A 25149-nucleotide genomic window follows, 5' to 3' on the forward strand; every position below is an offset into this window, starting at 1 on the left:
CAGCATCCCATCCTTCCCCTATTGAAGTCTGTGGGAACAGGCTGAAGCTCAGATTTTGCATACTTTTATTTGCCATTAGCTAGTAACTCCCACACAGAGTGAACCTGGACTACTTTCATAGTCACCAGCATAAATGTTTTGTCAACCCACAAAATTGCAGAAAAAAATGAATGAATGACCATTACAAATCCATTTGGGCTACATCGTTATCATTTCAGACTACAACCAAATCCCATTTTCCCTTTGCAAATTCAATTTCCATCAATAGCCCCATACATCAGTGGCTGCTCATGTTTGTGGACTCATTTTTTACTTAAAAAAAACTGAAAGATTACTGCCAGTGTACAATAGGCAAACTGCATTTTCAATTCCCAACACATGTGCTTCAGGGAAAAAAAAAGAAACACAAGGTAAGGGGAAGAAATGCAAATGACTGCACTGCTATCAGCTGTATATTACCCTAGTGGCATTACCACACTTCATATCTCTGGTTGCACACTTCAGAGGGGAAAAAAACCTCATTACATTGCCATTCAAGTAAATTCTCTCATCATTTTACTGAATATTAATTTACTCTTTAGGGTTCTATTATATTTACCCAAAACCAATCAGGGATGTGTCTTTCTACATATAGAGTTTTTTATCTAATTTGGCAAAAATCTTCCCCTGACCAACATGGATAACAAGCTAGATTTCAGGTGCAATGCTGCTTTCCAAGTGACAAGGCAAAAAAATGCAAAATGAAAAAAACCACCCCCACATATTGAAAAGATTGGACAACTGTTTGGTGTGCCAAACCTCTTCCACCCGTTCTGTGGATAATCACAGAACGTGATGTTGTAATCTGCAAGAGTCAAAACTCTAGAATTCTCAGAGAAAAAAATTTATTCCATCATTATTACAGCTACCAGTACCCAGCACACCAAGTTACCTTGCACTGAATTTCAGCATCTGTGCTGCATGGATTATTCAGGCACGCATTAGCTGGCTGCTTCTGGTAAACACTCATTTCATTTGTGATGTGCTGCACTGCAACAGAACAGCTCTTGAGGGAATTAGAGCAGGCAGGTAGCTCCCGCCAATCATTTCAAGGGTCCATTCTCACACCAACAAACAGAAGATTCAGACACAATGCCAATTAGTGCTAATTGTAGTTTTCTCCAAGTCCCTCTGCAACCAAAGATGACAGAGACTTCATACGTGCTTCTTAACATAAGTGGCAACTAATTTTGTTCACTTCAAAATCCTTTCTGAATGCAGAGTTCCAAGCTTGATAAATAAGTTTACCAAGTTTTCAAATGGAAATAGTACCTCTTTTCTAAGGAATCCACTCAAGTATTTTTCTTTACCTCAGTGTCACAGCTATCTGAATAGGAAATGGTTGTTCTGTAGGTTTTCACACTGCATTTCCCTAAATAGAAGACTGTGAATCTTCAGAGACCTTGACAAGAAGAAATTATAAAGTGCCATACTTTGGTGCTGCACACAGAGCCAAGGGACCTTCTCCAACAGTGGGAGCATCCAGTGCTGCTCAGAACAGGCTGTGTCTGAAATACCCTTGGGATACAGCAAAACAGCAGGGCTGCTTCTGCACACACCTGGAGTTTCTTTGCGTCCAGCAGCATCATCTTCTTTCTCTCCCTGGCTGTACACACTGCTCTTTGGAGCTGTAGGAACCCTCCCCCACACATGTAGAGTTTTTGATGTCAGAAGCTGCTCACTCAGGTTCTCCTTCCTTCCCTGGCAGGCAGGGATCTGCTCAGCTGTACCAAGAGCTGCCCACAGCTTCCTGAAGGGCCATGTCAGGTAACCACAGACTGAGCACAACAGAGCAAAATCTTGGGGAGTTCAGTTCAGGTCAATGCTGTCATGTTCATCAATGGGGAACTTTAAGGGCAAATGTTAGTGGGGACAAACACAACCTCAATTTCTCCAGTGAAGTATCTGTATCATCTGTGAAACCCACAGTAAAATATAATTATGGCTTAAAGAGGACATTTTGGAAATAGTTTCTATACCTCAGTTTCACACCAATCCTAAAAACACCAAAATCAGTCTAACAAGATTCCCCAACATACATCCATCCAGAGCCTTTCAAGCAACACATACAACTGAGGACTAAAACTCCGTTTGCTGCCAACATTTCATGCCTTAATCATTCTATGTTTAAATACACACATCTACAAAACAAATCTCATGTCCACAGACCACAAGCCTTTTAAAAAAAACCAAGAAAACAAAACAGAAAAATGTTAACAATTAATTAAACCCGTTCTCATTACCTCAATTTCTATCTGCAATTACAATCATTTCCCATTTAAAATATCTACCACATTTTATTCTTAATTAAAAATTACATCCTTGCAATGAATTGCAATATAAATTAACAATTCAAATATTATCTATGCAAATTTGTTAGTCCTTTGATTTTTCCTCCATTTATGCAAAGTCATGTATAGGTTTATTTTTATTAAGCTTGTATAACTTCACTCAACATCTTCTATTCTGAACTCTACACATATTTCAATCCAAGGATGCAGGAATAAGTTGTAAATTACACTATTTCTTTTCAAGTCCCATACCATTCATTTAAGAATCAATATATATGTGAAGAGGTGTCTTTCCTAAATAATTAGAAAAAAAAACCTGTAATTTTAAGATTCAAAGGCATGTTAAGTTTCCAATGGTTTTGACAACAGCCATTTCTTCAGGCCCTGCTGTGTAAAGCCATTGGAGAAATTGCTGTAATACAACAAAACCCCATCTTTAAATTAGCTTTGCTTGCACCCAGAGCTCAGTGACTTGACTCCTCAACATGACTCCCTGCCCTCAACTCTCCCACAGGCTTCTCTTATCCAATTTGGTTTTATCTCCCTCAGCAGTGTTTTGAACTTTTATCCCAGATTTAAAATTTCTCCCTCCTTCATCAGCCAAGAGCAAACTCAGATTCTCCAAGTGAACAAACCCAACACAAAGCATTAATGCCTTAGAACATGAATTGTTTGCCAACAGTGTCTGTTGATTTCAAAGGAATTCAGCAACAAAATAGTACCAAAATGGTAACTTTTTTCTAAGTTTCAGCACCCACTTTGTATTGAGAAAACCCAAGAGTTTAAAACCCATTTAATAAGAGTATCATTAGAATAATATATTCAGAATTACACACATACCAATCACTACCTTGCCCAAAGCTACTCTTGCACCCCACTCCAGCAGGAAACACACTGAGCACAAGATCAGCTGAAACTGTGCCACACACATACAATGAAGGGGGATTTCTCAGCAAGGATCAGCCAGCTCCAAGAGGATGCCTGTGACTCCGTGTTCTGGCTTCCCTGCCAAGAGAGGGCATTCTGCAGCTGGGAGAAATTAAGGCATGATACAGTAAGTTCTCTTCAGCTGTGTGGTCATAATCCGAGGTTATTCAGAATGGCAATTAGCTGTGCATGCTTAGTAAGGGAGCAAGCAAAGGTGGCCAGATGCTGCACAGATAAGATCCACACACAGACTATCATTACAGACCAGAAGATGGAATTCTTCAAGGTCCAGAGGGCAGTGCAATGGCTTTAAACAGAGTATATACTTATGAGGCAATTAGATGTGTCAGTGTGAGGCACAAGAAAAATGCAGCAGATTGCAGCAAGATCTGCAGTTTACAAAATTACAACAACAGATCTCGAAGTCAAATTATACAAACACAATTACACAAATTACATTGTAACCTTCAAAGGAAGAGGTCTTCATTGTATTCCAAAAGCCTCATTGTGTTTTATTAATAAATTCTGGCAGGACAAAGTTTGAAGTCATGCATTTATTTCAGTATCTAGTTTAAAACCCCCTTTATTCAGTGATCTTATTCTGTCATAATCTCCTTATCTAATTTAAACAGAGTGCATTCTCTTGCTCTGAGTGTAATTTTCATTTAAGTTGTTATAACTTGTGCACAAAGGAATATGTCAGTTCACCTCACCAGCTAATACATTCTCCTGTGCTATATGCAAGCAAAAGCAGCCTATTTATATATCCCAATATGAGACTCACTTTTTTTACAAAAAAGGACAGATAGCATCAAGCCCCACATAGCGCACCTGGGAGAAGTCACAGGACATTTTTACACAAATATTTATTCTTTTTTCTTTCTTTCCCAATCTGCAAAGACTGCTTGAAATAAAAGCAACCAGAAAGGACTATGATCTGAAAGCAGTTCCCTGGCATTGTCTTCTCCCTCTCACTCTTTCAGAAAAAAGCACATATGAAGTCTGTCTCCCCCTCCAATTATGTCATTTGTTCTCTGCTAACTCCTATCCATGTAAAAAAAAAAAAAAAAAAAAAATCCTTCTATCCAAGATTGTAATTGGAGGAGCTTTAAACAGCTAATTTAACCTTGGGAGGATGTTCATTTTCACTGAGCATATCTCTCCAATCTACAAAACAGACAAACCCTTCCTTTCACCTGAGCATGCCATTCTTTAATTGTGACAGCACTGTGAGATAATGCGTTTCAAATAGTTGATCAACCCAGGGGGAGTACGAATGCCCAAATATTTAACAGACAATGATGCCTTTTAAAATGAAAACTCAGGCTTGTGAGGATGGTTATTGCATGATCAACAGCATCCCAATACCATCACACAGAGACAATTTATTTTACACACCAGAAAGAACTGCTTTTTCAGAAAGTAATCAGTAATTAGCAGCTGTATCATTTTTGATCTGTCTCAGCCACTGCATATCAGTTTACCAGCTCACAGCCTTTCTCAGAAGAGATTATCTGATTAAAGAGAAATGGAAAGACTACTGCTATTTGTCCTCTTTGAAAAATTCCACCAGCTCAGTGTCAATGCTGATTTCATGATTATGGAACTCCAGAGTTTCATAATAGTTTTTGAAAAAACAGATTTCTCCTACAGCCAACCTTAGAGAAGCTGAAAAAGTGAAGGTGTAGCTGTAGCATCCCCTAGGTCAGAGAACCTCAGGTAATACTGAGGAAAGGCTCCTTTATTCTGAAGTGTAGCATGGTCTGATAAGACAGGTGCATCCTAAAGGAATTCAAGCCATTAAAGGCTTGAATGATTCCCTGGAGAATATGCACCTTCTCTTCTTCACTGTCAATGTACTCATAACTCAGCATTGCAAGGCACTGGGACCCCTAAGTACATCTGCTGGCATGATAAACATTGCCCAGAAAGATACCAGAGTCCTCCCAAACACTTGGATCCACTCAGTTCAAACTTGCTGTGCAGCACAAACTTCTCCTTATCTTGCTTCCCAAGCAGACAAATCAGGTAGGCTGGCACCTGCATAAACAAACAACTCCCAGGTCAAGACGGCCTGGCTGCTCTCTCACTCTGTCTTTACACAAATTAAAGCAGGAGGAAGTCTGGCATTTGATACCTACCTGAGCTAAGCTCAACAAGATGCAGCACAGAAGTTGACCTCGTCCTTTGCCACAAGAGTGAGAAGCCCTCCTGTGTCAGTCAGCCTGGGCTGCATTTACCTGGGTATACAACTGCTCATCCTTGTGCAGCAGGTCTTGAAAGCACCACCAAATACTTTGCCAGCACCCTGCTGAGCCAGAGTCTGGGAGGGAGAAAGCACAGCTACTTCCTCAGAGCTTCTCATCCAAACATACATCTTCAGCATCCACATTAACCAAACCCTCAAGCCACCCTCACTCAGCTGGGAGAATGCAATGAGGAAATAATTCCACAATGTTTCTTTGACCAAAACAATCTATGTCACTGAATTCAAGGACACAACTGGATGCTTTCCCTAGTGTCTCCTTACTGGCATGTTTTAGCATCACACAAGACACAGGAACATAAAGAGCCAGGACAGACTGTGTTTTATGATTATACTGAGATGAACATGGTCCAAATAGTTCAAGTCTAATTAAATTTAAATGCTTCTAAATCAGGAGTGACTTTGGTCAAAGGAGAGCAGAGGAGTCTAGTTTGCCAGTCACAGGTGTGATGTGTTTACACTGGCCTTCACTGCAAGGATGGAGTATCACATACAACTCTTCTGTAGCTGTCACATCCAACCCCAGAAACTAAAGCTAGAGCAATTCAACCAGGTTCAATGTCCTGGAACTGATGAAAATGCAGACTGTCATCTGAGAAGTGCTGGTTACACACAAGCCAACTTAATAAGGTATTTTTAGCAGGTTTGTTCAGCTTCATCATCTCAAAAAATAGCTACAGCCCAGTCCATTGGTGCCCTTCTCAGGGATATGCGAACATCAGGAGACACTGAGGTCTTCAGGGTCAACACAGCCCATCCCTCTTCAAAGCCTGCATTTCTTCACAGTAAGGTTCAAACCAGGACACCAGAACTATCCTGTTTGAGATCCTACAATACAAAGTCTCTCAGAATCATGGTAGCATTCAGACTTTTTCCCTCAAAACTGTCATCAGATCCTTTCAACTCTTCTATGCTTGAGCAAATCACCTGTGATCTGACATACTGTGCCATGCAATTTCCTTATAATCATCACTTGCAGAATTCTCCCATGTTCCACAGTGAGAATTCTGGGCCTCACAAACACTCCTGGGATGGCACTAAACAGATAGGAACTGGGGAAGGAGTAGCAAAGAAAAATATTGCTAAAGTTTAGATTAAAATACATATTAAATTGATTTTTAGAACACCAATGTGTATTTTACACTGACTCTGTTGCCACTGTTTCTACTGCTTTTCTTGAAACACTAAAGAAAATACATTGTTGGCAAAATAGAGCCTAGACAGGAAAAGGGAGAAATCTGGCTGTGAACATGATTGTTCAAATTGCTTGTTTTTAAACACTAATGCCTATGGACACATTTTTTGCAATGAGGAAGAGCAGTGAAGGAACAAGCTATCTCCACACATTTCCCCTCCATGACACAAGCTGCCCAAACTGATGAAGCAACATGTAAACTATAAAACATCAATGCCACTGTAGCTTTTCAGGGAAGAAACTGCAATGAAGCATCATTGTCCTCTATCAGCATAGCCTGTGGTAGATGAGGTTTTTTTTGTCAACATTGTAATAAATCATTCACCAGTCAGATTTCATCTGATGCTGCACCATCACACTCAAGGTAGAAATCTCCACTGACTGAAGGGGGACTTTTTTCAAGACCAAAACCAATAGTCCTGTGTAACCAACTACCTGTAATGTAGCCATTCTCCACCACTTCAACCCTGGTGCAAAATTAACAGGTGCTTCCAGTTTTTATTTGGACACTTAAAATTCTGGCTTCAAAGCCAACAGAAAAGCAGTAGCAAAAGACACTTCAGCCAAAGGAACCACAAGGCCATCTCCCTTCAGTATCACCCACCTAAGAGGTTTCTGCCCTATAAAGCAGCCTCATTACTTGGTTGGACAGGACTATTCTTAAAAAAAGAAAGCCAAACTGATTTTGCAATGGTGTCTCTAATCATGGATTCAGACACACAATATGAATCCCCAGTGAAAAGTCAGTTCTACTCTACTACTACAATATCTGCTGAATATTCTATTCCACCTACTAACTGCTTTACTAATGGAAGAAACCTATCCAGGTATATAATTCCTAAGCTTAATTATTATTATGGCAGTATTTAAAAGCAGTTGTATTCATAAATATATATATATATATAGCAATACATAGCAACTTAGGACCTTAGGAGTGCTCAACAGACCAGACAATGACCCAAGGGGATCAGAGCATCCTCCTTACCAGAGACAATAAATATCTGAGAAATCAGGTCCCAGTGTCTGGAAAACTGCTCCAGGCCATCAGCTCCAGCAGGATGGACGACACAACCACCTGCAGCCATGATTCCAGGAACCAAATTCATCCTTGCAGCCCACCTAAGCCCTGGACAGCAACCACTGCCTGAGTGTAAGGGCCCAGCTACACCGGAGAGGGACAGGGCAAAGTAAGGAGTCCCCAGTCCCAGTGGGAGGATTCCTGCAGATGAGAAGCAAATGCCTACAGCAAGGACAGCACAGTGCTCAGAAAGGCAACACTGCACCTTGTGCTGAATTTTGGTTTTGCAGCCAAGGAGAATGACACAGGAACCCACATGGCAAAGACAATCAGAAGAACCACAGACCAGTGACCATCAGAACAAGTCATTAGTGGAAGACAGACAAGAATGAAAGGACAAAGGAATAGCAAAGCAGCTCTCTAAAGTTATTGATAGTTCTGAATAATATACAATTCCTCAGTCTAAGGTATTTCCATGACATGCTGCAAATATTAAAGACACTAACACTGCATTATTCTTACAGTCCAGCCAACAGGTCTCTGGAGCTCTTTTTTATTATATATCCAAACCCACAGCATTAGCTCCTTCACAGCCACCTTTGCACCACTTCAGTGTCATTCTGGAAGGCAGGACAGCAAAGCCATATCATAAAACACAAACAGGTGAGCAGGCCTCTCACAGAGCACATGTCTGAAGACAGCAAGGGCAGGCAGAAAGGTCCAATTTTTGCTGATGCTGCTTGTATCAATCACAGCAAAAGTCAGTGAAAGGCACCAAGGGGAACACTGGATAGTTCATCAGCTTTCCAGAGCAGACAGGACATTACCCCTGGCTTTGATCCTTTATTTCTCTCAGTATTGCATGCCCCAGACAGCCAGTAGAAATGGTGTTCACCAAAGCCATGTATTTCATGTCCACCTCACCAATAAAGAACACTCGCAGTAAGGCCCACACACTTCAACATCATTTCCAATGAATACAACTGAAAGCAGCAAACTCCAGGATGGCCTTTACTTCACAAATAGAAGCAAAAAGGCAAATCAGAAGCAAGGAGACTGTAAAAATCAAACTGTAAGGCCTATGTCTCATACTCAGTGTACATAGTTTAGAAACACCTGGTTTTGCAAAGAAAGACGAGCACTGCTTCATTACATAAATGAAGTGCTCATAGCCTCAGTTCAACTGAAAGCATAACTGCTAAGCACATTAATAATTATGATCTGATCTTCAGCTTTTTAGCAAGTGAACTTGTTACTAATAGGGTGCAAATGAGACAAGCTGGAGTTGTTACTCATTGATAGTGTGCATCTTACAAACCTCATCTGTCTCTGCACCACTGTATTTGGATCATGTCTCCCAAATACAGAAGTGAACAGGGGAATGCAATTTCAAACAACAGGAATGAAGAGGCACTGATCAAGCTAGAAGTCAAAACTGTACAGCGTGAAGGCTTAATCAAGACTACTGTGAAACTGTAAGACTCCTCAGAGCCAATGAAAAAAGTTAATTTTCTTCCTAAGTTGGTTTTCACCTTGGAAACTAATTGTTGAAAGAGAAAAGGTCACACTGCTCAATAGCATGAAATAGGGAAAACAGTACATGCAGATAGTGTTTGACATGAAGTATTAATTACCCTTTTGACAGAGCATCTGTTTGTGCTGTGATGTATTACTCCTTACACTGAACCATGGCTTGGGATTCACTTATGATAGGTGTCACTAGTGTGTGGACAAGTCACTTTTACCTTACATCCCTGGATCACTGTATCCCAGGTTTGCTCATATATTTTTAAACACAGCTGGTTTCTTGGCACACAAACATGAATTGCTGTGTGGTTTTAAGTGATTAGCTAAAAAGAGATGGCTTGCTGTTTTGTTACCAAATTCAAGAAATTCACACACAACTCCTATGCTGCCTCCAAGGGTGAAGGAAATGTGCTCTTCATCACGTCATCTAGTCACTAATTATGTTGTGTTCCTACAAAACACTACTTTAGCTGTTAAAAGAACAGTCTCTTCCTTTGATTACCAGGGTAGCCAGGTCTGCCTTTTTTTGCCCTTGGTTTGCCCTCTTCCTTAATTCATAAACATATCTGAATCAAAGCAAGCAGAAGGAAAAGAAAAGGTGAGAGAAAAATGAACCCAAGAAATTAGAGTAACAGGTATCTCATAACACTTAGGCACTTCAAAGGAGGGTCAAACAGGAAATGAGATTTAGACCAAGCAAAAGGTCCTTGTACTCAGAATTAAGAATTCTAGGAATTCTTCAACATTTCTTAAATTACAAGAAGCATTAAGCAAGATAACAGCAACCCAACAAACCACCTGAAAAAAATACAGGCATTTACTTTTCCAGCAAACCACTAAGGATGATCTCCTACCCCCTGTGATCAACTCACAAGAGCAGCAACACTTCCTCTTTTGGACATTTCATCAGAGCACTGCCTTCAAGTATTTTCTCTAATACTATGTTATGGCTCACCACTGCCTTACCTGCGAAGCCCCAGCACTGCTGCAGTGTGAATTCCATGTTGAATTTTACTCAGGTTAATTGTTATTGCTGGCAATCTGCTGGCTGTGGGGTAAAAGCCAGCTGACAACACAACAACAACTTCTTACATGAATTGGTGTAATGCAGAAATATCCAAGCCAAAGACTGAAAGCAAAGAGACCCAGACTCTGCTTTTTCCACTGGAAGTCATCCCTGCAGAACACTGCCCAAATGTACTGGGGAAAGCCTGAGCTACTGTGCCAATGCAGGACTCCAGCATCTCAGTATTCACTGCAGCCCCCAAGATATTTTTAAACTACTTCTAACTGCCAAGTATTTTTTACTGCATTTATTTCTCAGTGATGACTTAAAGTAAGTGCTTATTTTAAATCATATTTGACATTTTGTTAGGTACAGTGGAAAATAAACCAATTCCTACATATGCAAAAATTAGGAATTAATGAGGCCTGGCAATTATCTTGATGGAAAGAACCAAGTGACTTAGTTGAACAAACAGAGACTCACTAAAAAGAAGTCTGCTCTAGTAGTTAAAAAACAAATGAAATTGCTTCTTATTGATTTTAATTTAGGTTGAAACACTAGCTGTCTCTCCAACAAAGCCAGAAATGGAAACAACTATAAATGAGTACAAGATGTGATAAGATAGACAGATTCTTAAGCAATCTAGTATAGAGATGATCTCCAGTTTAGACAGTAGTTAAAATATGATATCATATGTACGGATCAATAAGTAAGTTTGCATTTGTCTCAGCTCCAAAAGCCAAAAAGCTATGTTCTCTTTTCTTTAGTGACTCTAAAATGTTGTCCAATTAAGCCCTACTGGTTTTTTTCTTACGGATCCTCTAGATTCTAATTTACAAATAAAATCAAGAGAAGCAATTAAATGTTAAGTACTATCAGCATGTTTCCCCAAGTGATGCACATATGGAACAGAATAGAAGTAGTCCAATCTTGATACAGAAGAATGGGTTACAAATTGAAATACATTCCTATTAACATTACTCGCAGGCTTCATGCTCTAGCAAGTCCCAGAATCAGCACCATGCTGCCCATCCCTGTACAGCACAGGAGCCTGCACCTCCACTCTCCCAGGCTGCAGCAGCTCTGATCCACTTGACTCCAGTCTCCAGAGCCAGCACAGACACAGAGCAGGGGCTCAGGGTGCACAGGAAGAGTGTGTGCAGCACAGAACAACACTAGAAGGGACTTTTGGTGATGGTCATCCAGCCCATCACATTAAAGGCTAATTAAAACCTTCCTGGCAGACTGCCTGGTCACTCCTCTCTGCTCTCCAGACAGCATGCACTGCCAGGGCCTGCCCAAAGCACACCAGAATATCAGGATCAATCAAGCATGATTTATGACCCTTTCAGCATGCCAGAACTTAAGCCAAGATTACCTGGTAGGTACAGATCAGGTCTTAGTGTTTTTTGTGAAGGCTCCTGTATTTGGAAAGCAGGTCTCCCTCTCTCCTTCAGCCACAAAGATCTCTCCACTTTCTCACCTACCTTTTCAGATCCCAGCCTCTTCCAGATAATATTAGCTGGGGGAGAAGGAACTGTTTTTTCCTCATTTGATATATGATGCTAATCAGACACAATCAAGGTAAAAAGCTAAAAGCATCCAAGGGATGCCACCCTAATGGAAATAGGGTCACAGTAACAGAGCAGATCTAAATTCTTGCAAACAGCTCAATATCCAGTCCTCCCACCAACTTCCAGCAGAGGAGAAAAAGAAAAACTCTCTGCCAAAACCAGCAGCATGACTAACAGTAACAGTGTGAGGGTATGGATGGCAAACCCTCCCCCACAGTCCTAAGAAATCTACTGCCTCCTTGGGATTACATCCAAATTGTAATACCTACTCCAAGTTTCTGATGAAGATCATCTCTTATCCACAGCTCTGTCCTCACACAAGGGTGATAACTGTGGCCAGAAGATCACAGGCAGGTTCAGGAGCTGTGTGAAACCTTCAGTGTACAATGTCTGACGGAAGTCAAAGCCTGAGTTACCCTCTTTAGATAACTCCACATCATCTGGACTGTTAGAGGATGCACTGATTGCTACTCCCTTAAAAACTCCTGGGCTTGAAAAGGAAACAAATGAAACCAGAAGAAATTATCTGAGACACTAAGACTGCAGAGGGCTTAAGCCTTTCTTTCTATTTCTAAAATTGCCATAATAGCAGCATTCAAGCCACATTTAAAGAAAAAAAAGAAAAGAAGGAAAGAAGATGAATTAAATTCAAAGGGTTTATTTTAATAAAATTAGAAATCATAAGAATCGGTGATCCAGGCCACATCCACTGAGCAGCAGAGTATTTTGTTCAGCACTGACTCCAATAATGATCTAGAAGTCATACTAGGCAAACAATCAACATGAGCTTCCTTGCTGTGGCAGAAAAATGGGCCACTGAAAATCCCTGGACAAACAGAAAGGGCAATAGCATTGCACATACATGATATGAACAAGACCAGTGTTCAGTTCTGGTGTGCACCTTTCTAAAGAAAAAATGAAAAAGAAACCTGGAGAAAGGCCAAAGAAAAAAAGATTCTGACAAAAATTATTCAAGGACTGGATAAAATCTCTTGGCAAAGGGCTCGTAGGGTTCAGGTCACTGGGTTAATCAGGACATTGTAACACGGTTATATCGTAATGTGCAAACACTGTCATTTTAACAAAATACCAGAGGGCTCTTGAAACTAGTAGAGAAGAGTGAAACAGATAAAAGACAGTTATTAAAGTAGTTGTATATTTGTAGTTTGATCTTCAGTAATTCAAGCACCCCTTTTTTTTGGTGACGTGTTTCTTTTGGTAACTACTTCATTCATAGAAAGAAGTTTAGTATACTTCAAAATGGGCATCAAACAAATAATTGATTTCAAAGAGACAACTGGCAACAATTCCAAGGACTGAGGCATATGATAAAGCATCCTCCAGAAAGCCAGAATTTTAATGGACAGACTGGATACCTCTGCTTCACCACAGGCAGACTCATATTAAGAGCTGGTTTTGCATTTCACCACACAGTAAAACTTTCCAAGAAGTATAAAGACAGTATTAAAACAGCACCCCTTTGACACAAAGCCACCCTATGGGAATATTGACAATAACAAGCACGGTTGTGTTTCAGAATTATGTCATTATGAGGGTTATGGGACAAATCCTCACCTGAAAGCTGCCACAGCAACAGCAGCATCAGTTGTGCCATGACAGCATGCAGCAGCTGAGGACCTGTCATTGCACCAAGAAAAGACATTATAGAACTTGCAAATTTTACACCCCCAGTTTGCAAATATAACAATGAATTAATTCACAGTAAACAGAAGGGGAGCACTTTTCAATGCATAAACAATGTAGTAAGAAACAATTTTAAAAGTCACAGTTTCTGAAACTGCTGTCACTGAGCACAAACTTTTAACACTTACTTAAATAGCTAAAACTGTACAAAGGTGTCACTTTGGAAAACAAACAGTTATACAGAAACTATATCATCTGATGCAAAACCCTTGGGCAAAGAAGGAAAAATAAACAACTAATTTTAGAACCTGAACACTCCATTAGCAATTCTCACCAATTAAAATATGATGCAACTGCTGTCAACAGGCAAATTTTAGTTGTATTTTAAGCATGGATTTAAATACAAAGTACACAAGCTACTGCACTGTAACAATAATAAATCAACTACCTACAAGTAGCATGGAGGCCAACAAGAAGAGACATTCAAGTGGTTCTCTCTGCCTATCTAGTGAATGGATGCAGTGTTTAAGAGACAGACATGCTGCACAGTCCCTCATTTTTACTTTGACTGCAGTAAATCTATACCATAATCTCCATTAGTCTAAAAGCACCTTAGTAATGTAAATGCTAATGAAAATCTATCAAAAATTTAATTCTTAAACTCACTTTTGACAGCAATGTAGATCTGTACTTAATTATTTGAAAGCAACGAGGTATCTCTTTATTGTTTCCAGGGGGGTGGGGAGGGATGGATGAACACAAGCCTCCTGCTGAGGCCACTAAACTGAGATTTATATAAACAAATATCTACCAAAAAAAATTCACTAAACTTGCTCTATAAAGCTCTTTGTAAAAATCTATTTATTTTGAGAAATGTATCACTAACTTCACTACCTCCAATATATATAAACCAAATTCTTGTAAAATCCAGAGCGGGAAGGGGGTGGGAAGATTATACAGGGAAGCATTTCTAAGCACACCAAACTGACACAATGGCAGAGAGTGGTCCTCAGCAGTGGGAGTTACTTCAGGGACATTCTTGTTTCAAAGAAAAGTAAAGAGACCAAAAGAAAGCCATTAGCTTTCAGCTGAGGACCATCAACAAGGGTCAGGACAGAATTGCTTCTATTTGCCTCTGCAGTAGAAAAATGACTTATGCAGTGTATTGGCACAACATTACCATCATATCCTGCTTATTCAGTGTTCACCTCATATTACACTGAAGTCCCCTTCCACTCTGGGACAATCAACACCGGTCATCAACCAGCCTGACAAACTCTCAAAGGAACTCCAGGTCTAAGACTTCAGACTACTAAAAAACAATAATCCAAATAGCAGATACTTTTATAGGAGCAAGAAAAGAGCAAGGCACTGCTTTGGTCAAAGCAAGTATTATAGCATTTCCTACATCTCTTACAAGCCTCCTGCAAGAAGAGAAGATGGAAAGAGTGAGGTGTGGGAAAACTGAACAACTCTTCACTTTGCCTTCAAGAAGTTATCAGACAGCCTTCCTTTCCTGTCAGCAGAATAAACTGACTCCCAACAGAAGAACTTTAACAGCACTCTGTCGGGGAGACAGGCACATTTTAATTCAAAAAAAGAGAACAAAGCAGCTGCCACAAGACCAAATAACATCCTGCATTTTGCTTCTAAATACCACTGCAGCTCTTCAGGGCTCAAGGTTTCATTCATTACATTGCTGCAAGCAGAGAAAAGTGTTTTTCAAAGGAGCTTTCCCAAGCTAAGCATCCAAGTGTCAAAACACCTGGATTTTCTTTAGCAAGGCCCCCAGATTATGAATTTAAAGTCCCTCGAAGCAGGCACTGGACAGGATAAACATCTATCAGGCATCACTGCAGCATTTATGCATAGAGAAACTGCAACACCCACATCAATTGAGATTTTATGTGCCTGTACTGCTGGCAGGTGCATGATGTGGTCAAGTTTTAAGTTCCAGAAAATAGTTCATCACTATTTAAATGACTTAGTAATTAAGAACACTAGTACTTCAACTCCCAAGCAAACTTAGAGATGCATAATAAAACCACATTTTTAAAAAAAGGGCCATACACTAACTGACTTCACTTTAACCACAGTTCACTTGAATACTAATTCAAATTGCTGTAAAGTGAGCCGTTCAGTGTAGCAAAACACATCTTACAGTGGTTGCATGAACTCCTGAGCTTCCTTACTGCCCTGTGCCTTCACTCCTCCTCCTGACAAGGGGTGAGTTTATTCCCACCACTGTTTCCTCCAGCCTCTCAGTAGTAATATCAGGGGAAAGGAAAAATGAGACAAGATCAGCAATATCCGTGGAGTATCTCAGCAGCATCATTGCTGTGCTTGCAATCTGCACCCTAATTCATCTGTTCACTTTCAGGGTGGGAAGAGATTCTGCTTAGGCCACAAATATGTGACAGCTCAAGGCATAAAGCTGGAATCTGCTGTGTCGTGGCAGCTGTGCCTCAAGAAGACGAGTATACACTGAAAGGCAAGCATTTGGAGACACAACCAGTGCAGCCCAGATTCATTCAAGAGGATACTTGTCCTCACTGAAGTGGCTGAGATCACGCTGGAGTGCTGGAGGACCTGTTAGCACCACTGAAAGAAAGAAGCCAATTCGACTTGTCCTGGGTCAAGTAATCTGTACCCTGCAATACAGATAATATGTTCATCAGCACAAGATACTGAGTAATGGAAAAATTAACAGCACTCAAGGATCATTTTTCTGTGCTTTTTTTTTCTCCAAAGGTTTATTGACACACAAATATGAAAACTAGTTGCTTTCATCAAAAGTTATTCTCTAGTTGGGCACCTCCAGTTGGCCACACCCCAGGTTCTTCTGCTTAGGATGAAAGGCTGCATTAATGTTCATCTTCCTTCTCTGCTTTGCTTCCAACTCATGCATGTGTTCACAAAACTGATACTCCCTGATGGAACTGGGCTGTATCTGGCAATCTGTGAAGTTACGTTCCCATCAACCTGTGCAAGAAGATGCAGATCCACAATTTTGACTTGGAGGAAACACTGACACGAGCTTACGTCACGAAGAACGGAAAACTTGATATTTAGATACCTAGAGCAGCAAGCAGTCCCCAGAAGGAATATATAAACTGTAAATTAACCCATATGGTGCATATCTAAATCCTCAGATGACTACGTATTTTTAAGAGCATTTGTCTGATGAGATTCCACTTCCTAAAATACTTAAGAATTGTTGTTTAGAATTAAAGTAGCATGGCATATAATAATAAATAACTACAATTCCATCAACACACAGGAACAACTCTGATCTTTAAAAATGGAAGCACAATAACTTGGGCGAACAGAAATTAGCCTCATTTTTTCATAATTTCTCCGATTAAAGTTATATATTAGTTAAAATAGTGTCATTACTAGACCCTTAGGCTTCAGAGCACACCATGCCACAGGTTCATTTGGCTGCTAAAAAGCAGCAACCAAATGATTAGCACTTTTTTCCAAGGACAGTTGAGATTAATAGTTTGAAGTCATTTCCTTAATTTAACCATGAAACTTGAACATTTACATTAGACTCAACTAACATTTATTTCAGAAAAGCGTAAGTATGTTAGTCCTTGAGCACTGATTATAAGATGGATGGAGTCCTCACTGTTAGATGTCTTTTCTGTAATTGGAAACAAATTCCAACTATTAAATGTACAGAACTTGATAACACTACAGCCAACACTTGTCCTTGCAAAGACCCAGAAACCACCCTACTGAAGTCAATAGGTGAGTTTCAGTAATTTTTATGGTACCAAGCAGGATCTATTTGTTCCACAAAGATTTCCAGTGTGGATGCAGGTGGGATGGGTGAAGGACACGGCATCTCTGTGCTTGACTTACAGAAGCTCATCACTAAGACATCCTTTTTCTGAACAGGGTCAGAAATCCTTATACATCCTCCTTTCCTAGACAAAAAAAAGAGAGGGTATGGGGATAAGAGAACAATAAAAGAAATCCTAACTCATACACATAGGCAAAAAATCCTCCTTGTTCTTCCAAGCACAGCAACATCCCCAGCCTGGATACACAGGCTTTGTAGATATTGCAATATGGCTGAGGGAATTCCAGTTACGCTCAAACTGTGTTCATTTCTTTTTTTGAATTCCCTTCCTTCTGTGATGCCTCTTCTTCCCTCCCAACTTTGGGAAGTCTCTTTCTCTGCCTGCTGGGACAGACAGCTCCTGTGACTACTTAAAGACTTCTGAAAGCCAGGTCCAGGCGCTGTTAACCACAAACCTGCTAAGGAATAGCAAAGCTCTCCCTGGAGTCTCCCCCACAAGAAGCAAATCACAAGCTCAGCTCCTGCAGCGTGGGAAGGCTCACTTGACTGTCTTTATCTGCAAGGACTCCATTAGCAACTTCCTGTAACATAGAGCATATTTTAAAACAGCACTGAAAATAAGAGATAATTAAAATATACAAAGTGTCATCTTCATAAAAGCCACAGGACTAAATAAAGTCTTGGAGGGCCCTCTCCTGTACATTCCGTATTTCTCTACGTGCACAATGCACCTTCCTCTGCAAAATCTTTACTAGACAAAGCCAGTCTTCTCTGCACCTTTAAAAATATCTGAAGTAGTACTTGATTAGCTCATAAGGAATAGCTCCCAGTATAATTTTTCTTCCAAGCAGAAGACAGTTATATGCAAAATTAACTCTCAGTTCAGATCTACAAAGACTCAAAATCCAAAACCCATTTAGGCAGTTACCAGGTTAGCAACAATTTGATTCATTACCAAAGAGCTAATCTAGACTAAAGAAAATTACTTTCATTTATGCACCCAGCCTAAGAAAATGCTAGCAACTGTCATTCCTTACACAACAGGATTGTCAAACTAACAGCTAAGAACTGCACTAATGTGTACTTTTTCCTTTACAAGAAGATATTTACTCTCTCGGCAAAGCACTGAGAAATCAGATAGTAAGGGTATCACTATAATGCTAATATTTGTGTCTTACTGATTTTTGGTACTGTGAGTTTAGATTAATGAGCAAACAGACCCCACGGAAACAACCTCTCTTACCTTGTGTCTTGGCTTGATTTATTAATCAATGCAATTACCAGTGACAAGCCCACAGAGAAATGCACTAAACAGTTCAGAAAGAGGAAAACCTCACCCACACATTTTTTTGCCAGTGACTCCTTTCTCTTACTGCAACCAAAGGAACAGCAACAAAAATACCTACTTAAACAGCGAAACCCTATTACAACACTCCTAACAAAGAAATACTGCAAAGACTTATTTTCTACATGGTTCATTTATTGTTACTGAACAAACAAAAGAATAGCCTTTATATTTCCTCACAAAGTAAAGTGATTTGCAGGGCAGAAAACAAGTAGTGACCTCTCTTCTATGTAAAAGGAGCTAGATAAGAGGAAGAGAGAAGAAAGATGTTTGCAAATTAAAACCAAGCTGACAAATACCTTACTTCTTTAATCCTCTCAAGAAAATCCTGTGAAAAGGTACAGAAGCATTTGTGGTAGGTACTAAATGGTTAATATCTGACCGGGATTCCCCACCAACACAAATTCCAATGATTTGCCATTGGATGTTGTCAGCACCAATGTCCTATTATAGTCCACAGAGATCCTCCCTGCAGCTTTCCTGCCTCGGGCATCTCTCATGTACGGGATCAGAGTCTGAGGCATCCCCGTGTATCAGGATGTTTCACTCACCACCCCTCGCCTGCACACACACCAGGTACTGCTGCTCTTCAGAGGAAAGCACACGGGAGCAAGCAAGACACCGAGGTCTAACATGGTAGGTCTGTACAAAAACTAAAGCCATAAAAGCCTTTCTGGAAAGTAGTTTGCTTTCCAGGCAAACCTTTAGCGATGAACAGCCCTGAAACAGTCCCAAGTATTACACAGCTGTTTTACGGCTTCTGGCGTTGAAGAGTTTAGCAACACTCTGCAAGCGTCCTACTACCCTCTGCTTGCATCCATCTTCATATTAAAACCATAATGCAAATATTATCAGGTTCAAACATCGCTGATCTAAATCAGCAAGTCATACAATACTGTCGTATTAAACCAACATCAGGGCTTGTTTTCCTGCAGCATTCTGCCTTCTAGATGTAATTACTATACAACATATATCAGAACCAGAACGAAAGGCATCACTCCGAGGGCTGAAACTGAGAACAAATCAATACAAAGAAGATAAATATTTCGTCAAAAGCTGCAGAGGTATTAACCCTCTCCCCAACTTAGTTTCTTTTTGCTTCAAATCATTTTACCATGGGAGAAACTGCTGGAAGGAATAGGATGGGTTTATCTGCCTAGCTCTGCATTTGGGGTTAGAAAAAAAAAAAAAAAAGGGTATTTCAGGAAGAAAAAGTTAAAAAAAAAAAATTAAAGGGGGGGGGGGGAGGGGGAGGAAAACGTAACTGGAAGTTCCTAAAAAAACCTCCAAAATTTAATTATTTCTTTATACTGTTGCACACCTGGACGCGGCGAACAACCAGGGTTGCCTCGGGCGCCCAGGGAAAGGACGGGAGAAGTTGCGCGGGGAGCGCAGTTCCCTGGGAAGAGGGGCTGGCGCTGCCCCGGGCGCCTCACACCGCAAGCGCCCCGCCGAGGACCCCCCGCCCCATCCCCGCCGGGAGGGAGGAAGCGCAGGGCAAAGTAAACACCGCGATCCCTCGGGGCGCGGGGCCGCGGCCGGCGCGCTCCGTCCAGCCGCGGAACCCGAGCGACGCGCGCGCGGCCCGGGAGCGCGCGGGGCGGGGCCCGCGCTGCGCGCCGGCGGACGGGCGCGCGCCCCGCGGGGGCGCCGGCGGCGCCACAGCGCCCCTGGCGGGTGGCCCGGGCACTGCGGAGGCGGCGGGAGCCCGAGCCCCGCGAGGGCGCCGCGAGTTCTCCCGGGCCGGGGGGAGCGGTGGGCCGCGGGTCCCAGCGCGGGGCGGGCGAGCGCCCACCCGGCCCCGTTACACACGAGCCCTGCGGTTCGATGTGGGGCGAGAAGCGATACACAGGCACCGGCCGTGGGGTACGAAGAGGGGGAGAACGGCACGGTGGTCGCGGAGTGCCCCCGCCCGCGGAACCCCTTTCCTGCGGGTGCGCGGCGGTGGCTGCACAGATCTAGCCCGGTGCGGAGCGGGCGCGCAGCCCCGCGGCCCCCTCTCCCCACCCCCGCCCTGCCAAGGTCGGCACGCGGCACGGCAAGACCACCACCGCGGACACGAGTGGGGTGGGGAGGGCACGCACCCGCGCACCGCCAACTTTCTGGCGGGGGACCCGGGGGGCTGCCTGGCGGGGTCGAGCGCGGAGTCACGCTGCCCTTCGGGGCGGCGAGCGGCGGTCCCGCAGCACAAAGGGAGCTCCAGGCAGCCCCACGAAACAAGAGCAGCGCACAAGGATCGCCCTCCGCCCGCCCCACGCCGCCGGGCGCTGCAATGCACCGGAGACAGGGGACACCGCGCCAGGAGCGCGGAGCTGAGCCCTTGCTCCGCTCACGGCCCCACTCGCGGGCAGCGCTTACCCGCAGCCGGGAGGGTGCTGCGGACCGGGAGGAGACCCAACGCCGGGGCCGCCCCGATCCCAGGCGCATCCTCCGCGCTCGCGGGGTGCCCCGCCGGCTCCCTACGGGGGTCGCGGACACGTGTGGAGGAGGCACCGGGAGCCCCCCCATCCGCCGCGCTCACTCACCGGGGAAGCACACCACATCATGGAGCACGGAGCTAGTGATTTTCAAGAAAAAGATCCACCAACACGGTTGCAGTAGCCTCCGCATGTCCAAAGCCGCACATCGAAAGGGGAAGGGGGCTAAAATAATTAAAACACAGGGGGAGGGAAAAGAAAAGGGGGGTGGACAAAAAAAAAAAAAAAAAAAAAAACCAAACTTGTTGAAATAAGTTTCTCCCCGCACCCCTGTTCCTGCGGGAGAAAGCGGGGGGCTCCTGCTCGCCTCCTCTACGGGGAAGAAAAACCCCTCCAAGCGCGGGGCAGGGGGAGGACAGATAGGAGCGCCGGCGGGGCGCGGGGAACCCCCCCCGCGCGGCTCGGCGGGCGCGGGGCGGCGCGGCTCAGGCGGGCAGCGGCGGCGGGGCGCGCATGCCGCGAACGGGGCGCTCACAGCCGCCTCCGCGCACGGGCGGGCGGGCGGCGGTCGGCCGGGGCCCCGGCGCGCTCCATCCTGCTGTACAGGAAGTGGCGGGCGAGCCCGGATCCTGGCGGAGACTTTAAAGCGGGGCGAGGGAGAGGGAGAGAGAGGGAGAGGGAGCGCGGCGCGGCGGCGAGGCGAGGAGAGGCGGCGGCGCGCCGGGCGCCCCGGCGGCGCGCCCCCGCCGCCCTTAAAGCGGCAGCGGCGGCGGGGCGGGGGCGCGCTCGTGCTCGTGCGCACGCTCCCGCCTAGTCGCTTGTGTGCGTGTATTTGTGGGGGATGCCGCCGGCAGCGGTGCGGTTGGGGGACGGTACGGTACCGAGCCGCGGAAATTCGCCGTTTGCAATTTCGGGTTCCGCGCTCTCACCCCGGCGGTGTCTCTGTGAAGTTACTTGTCTCATTATGCCACCCCCCGGTGCGTGCTGCGGGCAGGGGGCACAGATTGGTGATAGGTGGCCGTGTCCCCCGTGGTTCCTCCCCACCCGCACTTGTGTGCATCACTCGGAGTACCGTCGGAGGGGTCCGACTTCCCTTCCTTCCCCAAAATCGCAGTTTTCCATCCTCTTCGATACCCTGTATGACTCTGTGGTCCCCCATAGAATCACACAGCTCAGTGCTGTGCTGGGTATTTCCAGAAATCCTCATCGAAATCATACAGATTTTTTTCTCCTCCAGTGGTATATGTCTTTTTGAGTACTGCAAGAGACACCTCCACCCCCACTAGCCCTAGAATCACATTGATTTTCCTCTCCCAGTAATACACGTCATACCCACAAAATTGCTGGTTTTCCCCCAATATTGTGCATTATACTACGTATTTCCAGAGAACCACCTCAAAATGAGATAATCGTTTGGTGTTTCTGCAAAGTCAGATGAAGGCTGTCCCAAGCCACTCTGCATCCACAACCCCCCAGGCAGGAGTTTCTGAGTGAGTGATAATTTTGCACAGGAAATAGAAGCAGAAAATGGTGTGAATTCAGGATGAAAGGATGGTTGTTTGTACTTGGTATTTCCTGGCTGTTCTGTGGTCTGCTGATGCTTAAATTTCATTCAGAGGTAGGTTTTGTCTGTTTCTTTGTTCATTACATCCATTCCGAGGATTCTGTTTCAGAAAGGAAAGGGTTTGGCCAGGTTTATCAGTGAGTAGTGTGCTCAGCTCTGGCTCTGTCATTTGCTACGCTCCCTTTGCTTACCTGAAAACCTTCCACATTTTTGGTGTTTCCAGAGGAGAAGAGATGGTTGGTAGGAGGAGGAACAGAGTAGGAAAATTCAGAGGTCATTTGCAGAATGGCAGTGATTTTCTCTCCCTCTTCCTCAGCTTAGGGGTCACTAGAGTAGAGCCCTCAGGTACTTACCACTGTCTGCAAGTGGCTTAGTGTCCATCCAGGTTTACCCCACTCAGCACAAGTTGCCAAGGCAGTGGATTATGCTGCATCCAAAGGGCCCCTCATCAGGAGGCATTTGTAGGTTTTCCTTTGACTTTCTCTCCACATATCAGGTCATGACTGCCAAAAATCACAGTTGGAAGTTAAAAGTGCACTCCTTATTGGCCAAAACTGTTTCTCCCAGTACGGATTTTTCAAGTGTAAGGATTTAAGGACCTGATTAGATATTCTCTGCCCTTGAGGACACCACCCATTGGGGTGTGCAAAAATTAGAGAAAGTACTTGTGTAAGGATTTGTCTAAAGCAAAGCAAAAATTTATAGGCCCCAGAGAAAGGTCTTATCTAACCTGTTCATTAAATAATTTCCCAAACCAGGTGGGGTTTGAAGATTGGTTTCAACTCTCATAAAAACAAGGATACAATTTTAAGAGCTATATTTTCGTGATTTTTTTTGTTCCTGTGAAAATCAAAACCAAATCCCCACCTGCCTTGACCTTTTGGATTCTGCCATGACATCTGGGCTCAGTTACTTATTGGGCTGTTCAGAAAAACCTGCAAAATATTTCCCTTTCAGCAATTGATTCCAACTTCGCTGTTCTATTCCAACAGATAGGAAGGCAGGTTCTACACCAGCACTGAGACTTGCCTCTGAAAGTGATGTCTCCCAGGTATCACAAGAGGCAATCTTAAAGTGTTTCAATCTAAAAGTGAGTTTCAACAGGTCTCATTACACACTATTGCAATCTCACAAAAGAAGAGTAAAAGCAGTGCATTTTTTTCGAGTATTTTTCTCACTAATTCAAAATCCTTTGCAAAAGCTGTTAATTGCACCATTTTATATTTAAAACATATTTTTAAATTAGTTTCTGGTTTTCTATCCTGGAAATTGGCAAACCTGAAACTGGACCCATATCTTGGAATTGGAGGAATTTTGCATTTTCCATTCTTGGCGCAAACATGAAAGTAAGATATAAAATGCGTAATCAGAATACTGTCTCCTGAGGAGCAGAGATGACTTCAGATCTCTCTAAGCTACTAAGGAAGATTTTAGAATGGCAGTGCTCCCATCAAAAACCAGAGATGTTCGAGCTGGATATTCACAGTAGTCGCCTCAGGTCTGAACTTCTTAAAACAAATCTGTAAAAGCCCAATGTCAGCACGACCAGCTTGGTTCAGCCTGCTGTGCTACATCATGTAAAATGACCCACTTTTCCTGGAGTGGGAAATCAATCACTGCATCGTCACACATCAGTTTAGGAGCTGTGGTGGTGGAAGTAGCTTTGTTTCGCATTAGCAATTTGGGTGGGCAAAGAAATGGAAAGATGGATGATGGAGATACAGAGAACAAAATTAAACACGGTTAAATGAGAATCCATTTCCTGCATGCAGTGTGTCCGTGCCCGAGGCAGGCTGTCTATCAACAATACACAGGTACAAATTGGCCTGCAGACGGATCTTTAACTACCCAAACACAGCAAACTGCATTAGCAGAATGCTGCTCTCCTGGACTGGGGCAACGTGACTGTGGAGCCGCCACATTAGATAGGACAGCTGAATCTTCCCAATGATTGAAGTACTGTGGCATGATTAAAATAACTGCTACTGTATGAAGAGATTGAAAGGCGACATTATAACCCAGTGCAGCTAAACCAGACCAATGGGTGCTCTGCAAATCTTGCAATATTTACGGTTAGCAGAGCAGGCACTGTCAATGTGAGAAGGGGACCAGCAGCCCTGGTTTGCTTGGAACAGTGAATAAAAGATAACTTCTATCCTTTTTTTATCCCCCTCTTGTTTGAACAGGTAATATTTTTGTGCTGTCTTCATCAACATATGGGCATGACTCCTGGGAAAGAAATGGAAGTCTGTTAATTTATTTGATCAGACATGAGAAATAATAGAAAACTGAAACGAATACTCGTATTTGTCATATGTTTGAATTAGTGAAAAGCTGAAGAAAGCAAAAAAATACTGCAAGGAGTTCAAAGATGAGATGTTTTATTGAATTAGAAAATTATTAATAGCATTAATCATTTCCAAAACAGGCTTCTTAACATCTATAATGACTATGTAAAGGATTGGAGAAATAAAAATCAAAGAAAAAAGTCAGATACACAAAGTTACACTTCTTTTTGTGTTTAGAAA

General features: G+C 43.1%; 1 protein-coding gene and 1 long non-coding RNA gene across 3 annotated transcripts in view; both read right to left on the bottom strand.

The window, feature by feature from the left end:
* The window catches only part of PTPRG (protein tyrosine phosphatase receptor type G), a 407666-nt gene extending 386122 nt beyond the window's left edge, over window positions 1-21544 (bottom strand). Inside the window, exon 1 of one of the 2 annotated variants that reach the window (XM_048315233.1) lies at window positions 21166-21544. In XM_048315233.1, the coding sequence (XP_048171190.1) occupies window positions 21166-21250 (85 nt within the window). In that variant the 5' untranslated portion in view covers window positions 21251-21544. The remainder of the gene's footprint in view (window positions 1-21165) is intronic. The other variant, XM_048315234.1, reaches the window with a different exon arrangement.
* Window positions 16208-20063, bottom strand: LOC125331355. The gene is made up of 4 exons (XR_007206011.1): window positions 19962-20063; window positions 17751-17876; window positions 17355-17419; window positions 16208-16469 (listed from the first exon to the last, which is right to left on the bottom strand). It is a non-coding gene; the product is annotated as an uncharacterized LOC125331355 (long non-coding RNA).
* Window positions 21545-25149: the final 3605 nt, after the last annotated feature.

This window comes from Corvus hawaiiensis, chromosome 11 (genome assembly GCF_020740725.1).
Source record: "Corvus hawaiiensis isolate bCorHaw1 chromosome 11, bCorHaw1.pri.cur, whole genome shotgun sequence".
Taxonomy (NCBI): domain Eukaryota; kingdom Metazoa; phylum Chordata; class Aves; order Passeriformes; family Corvidae; genus Corvus; species Corvus hawaiiensis.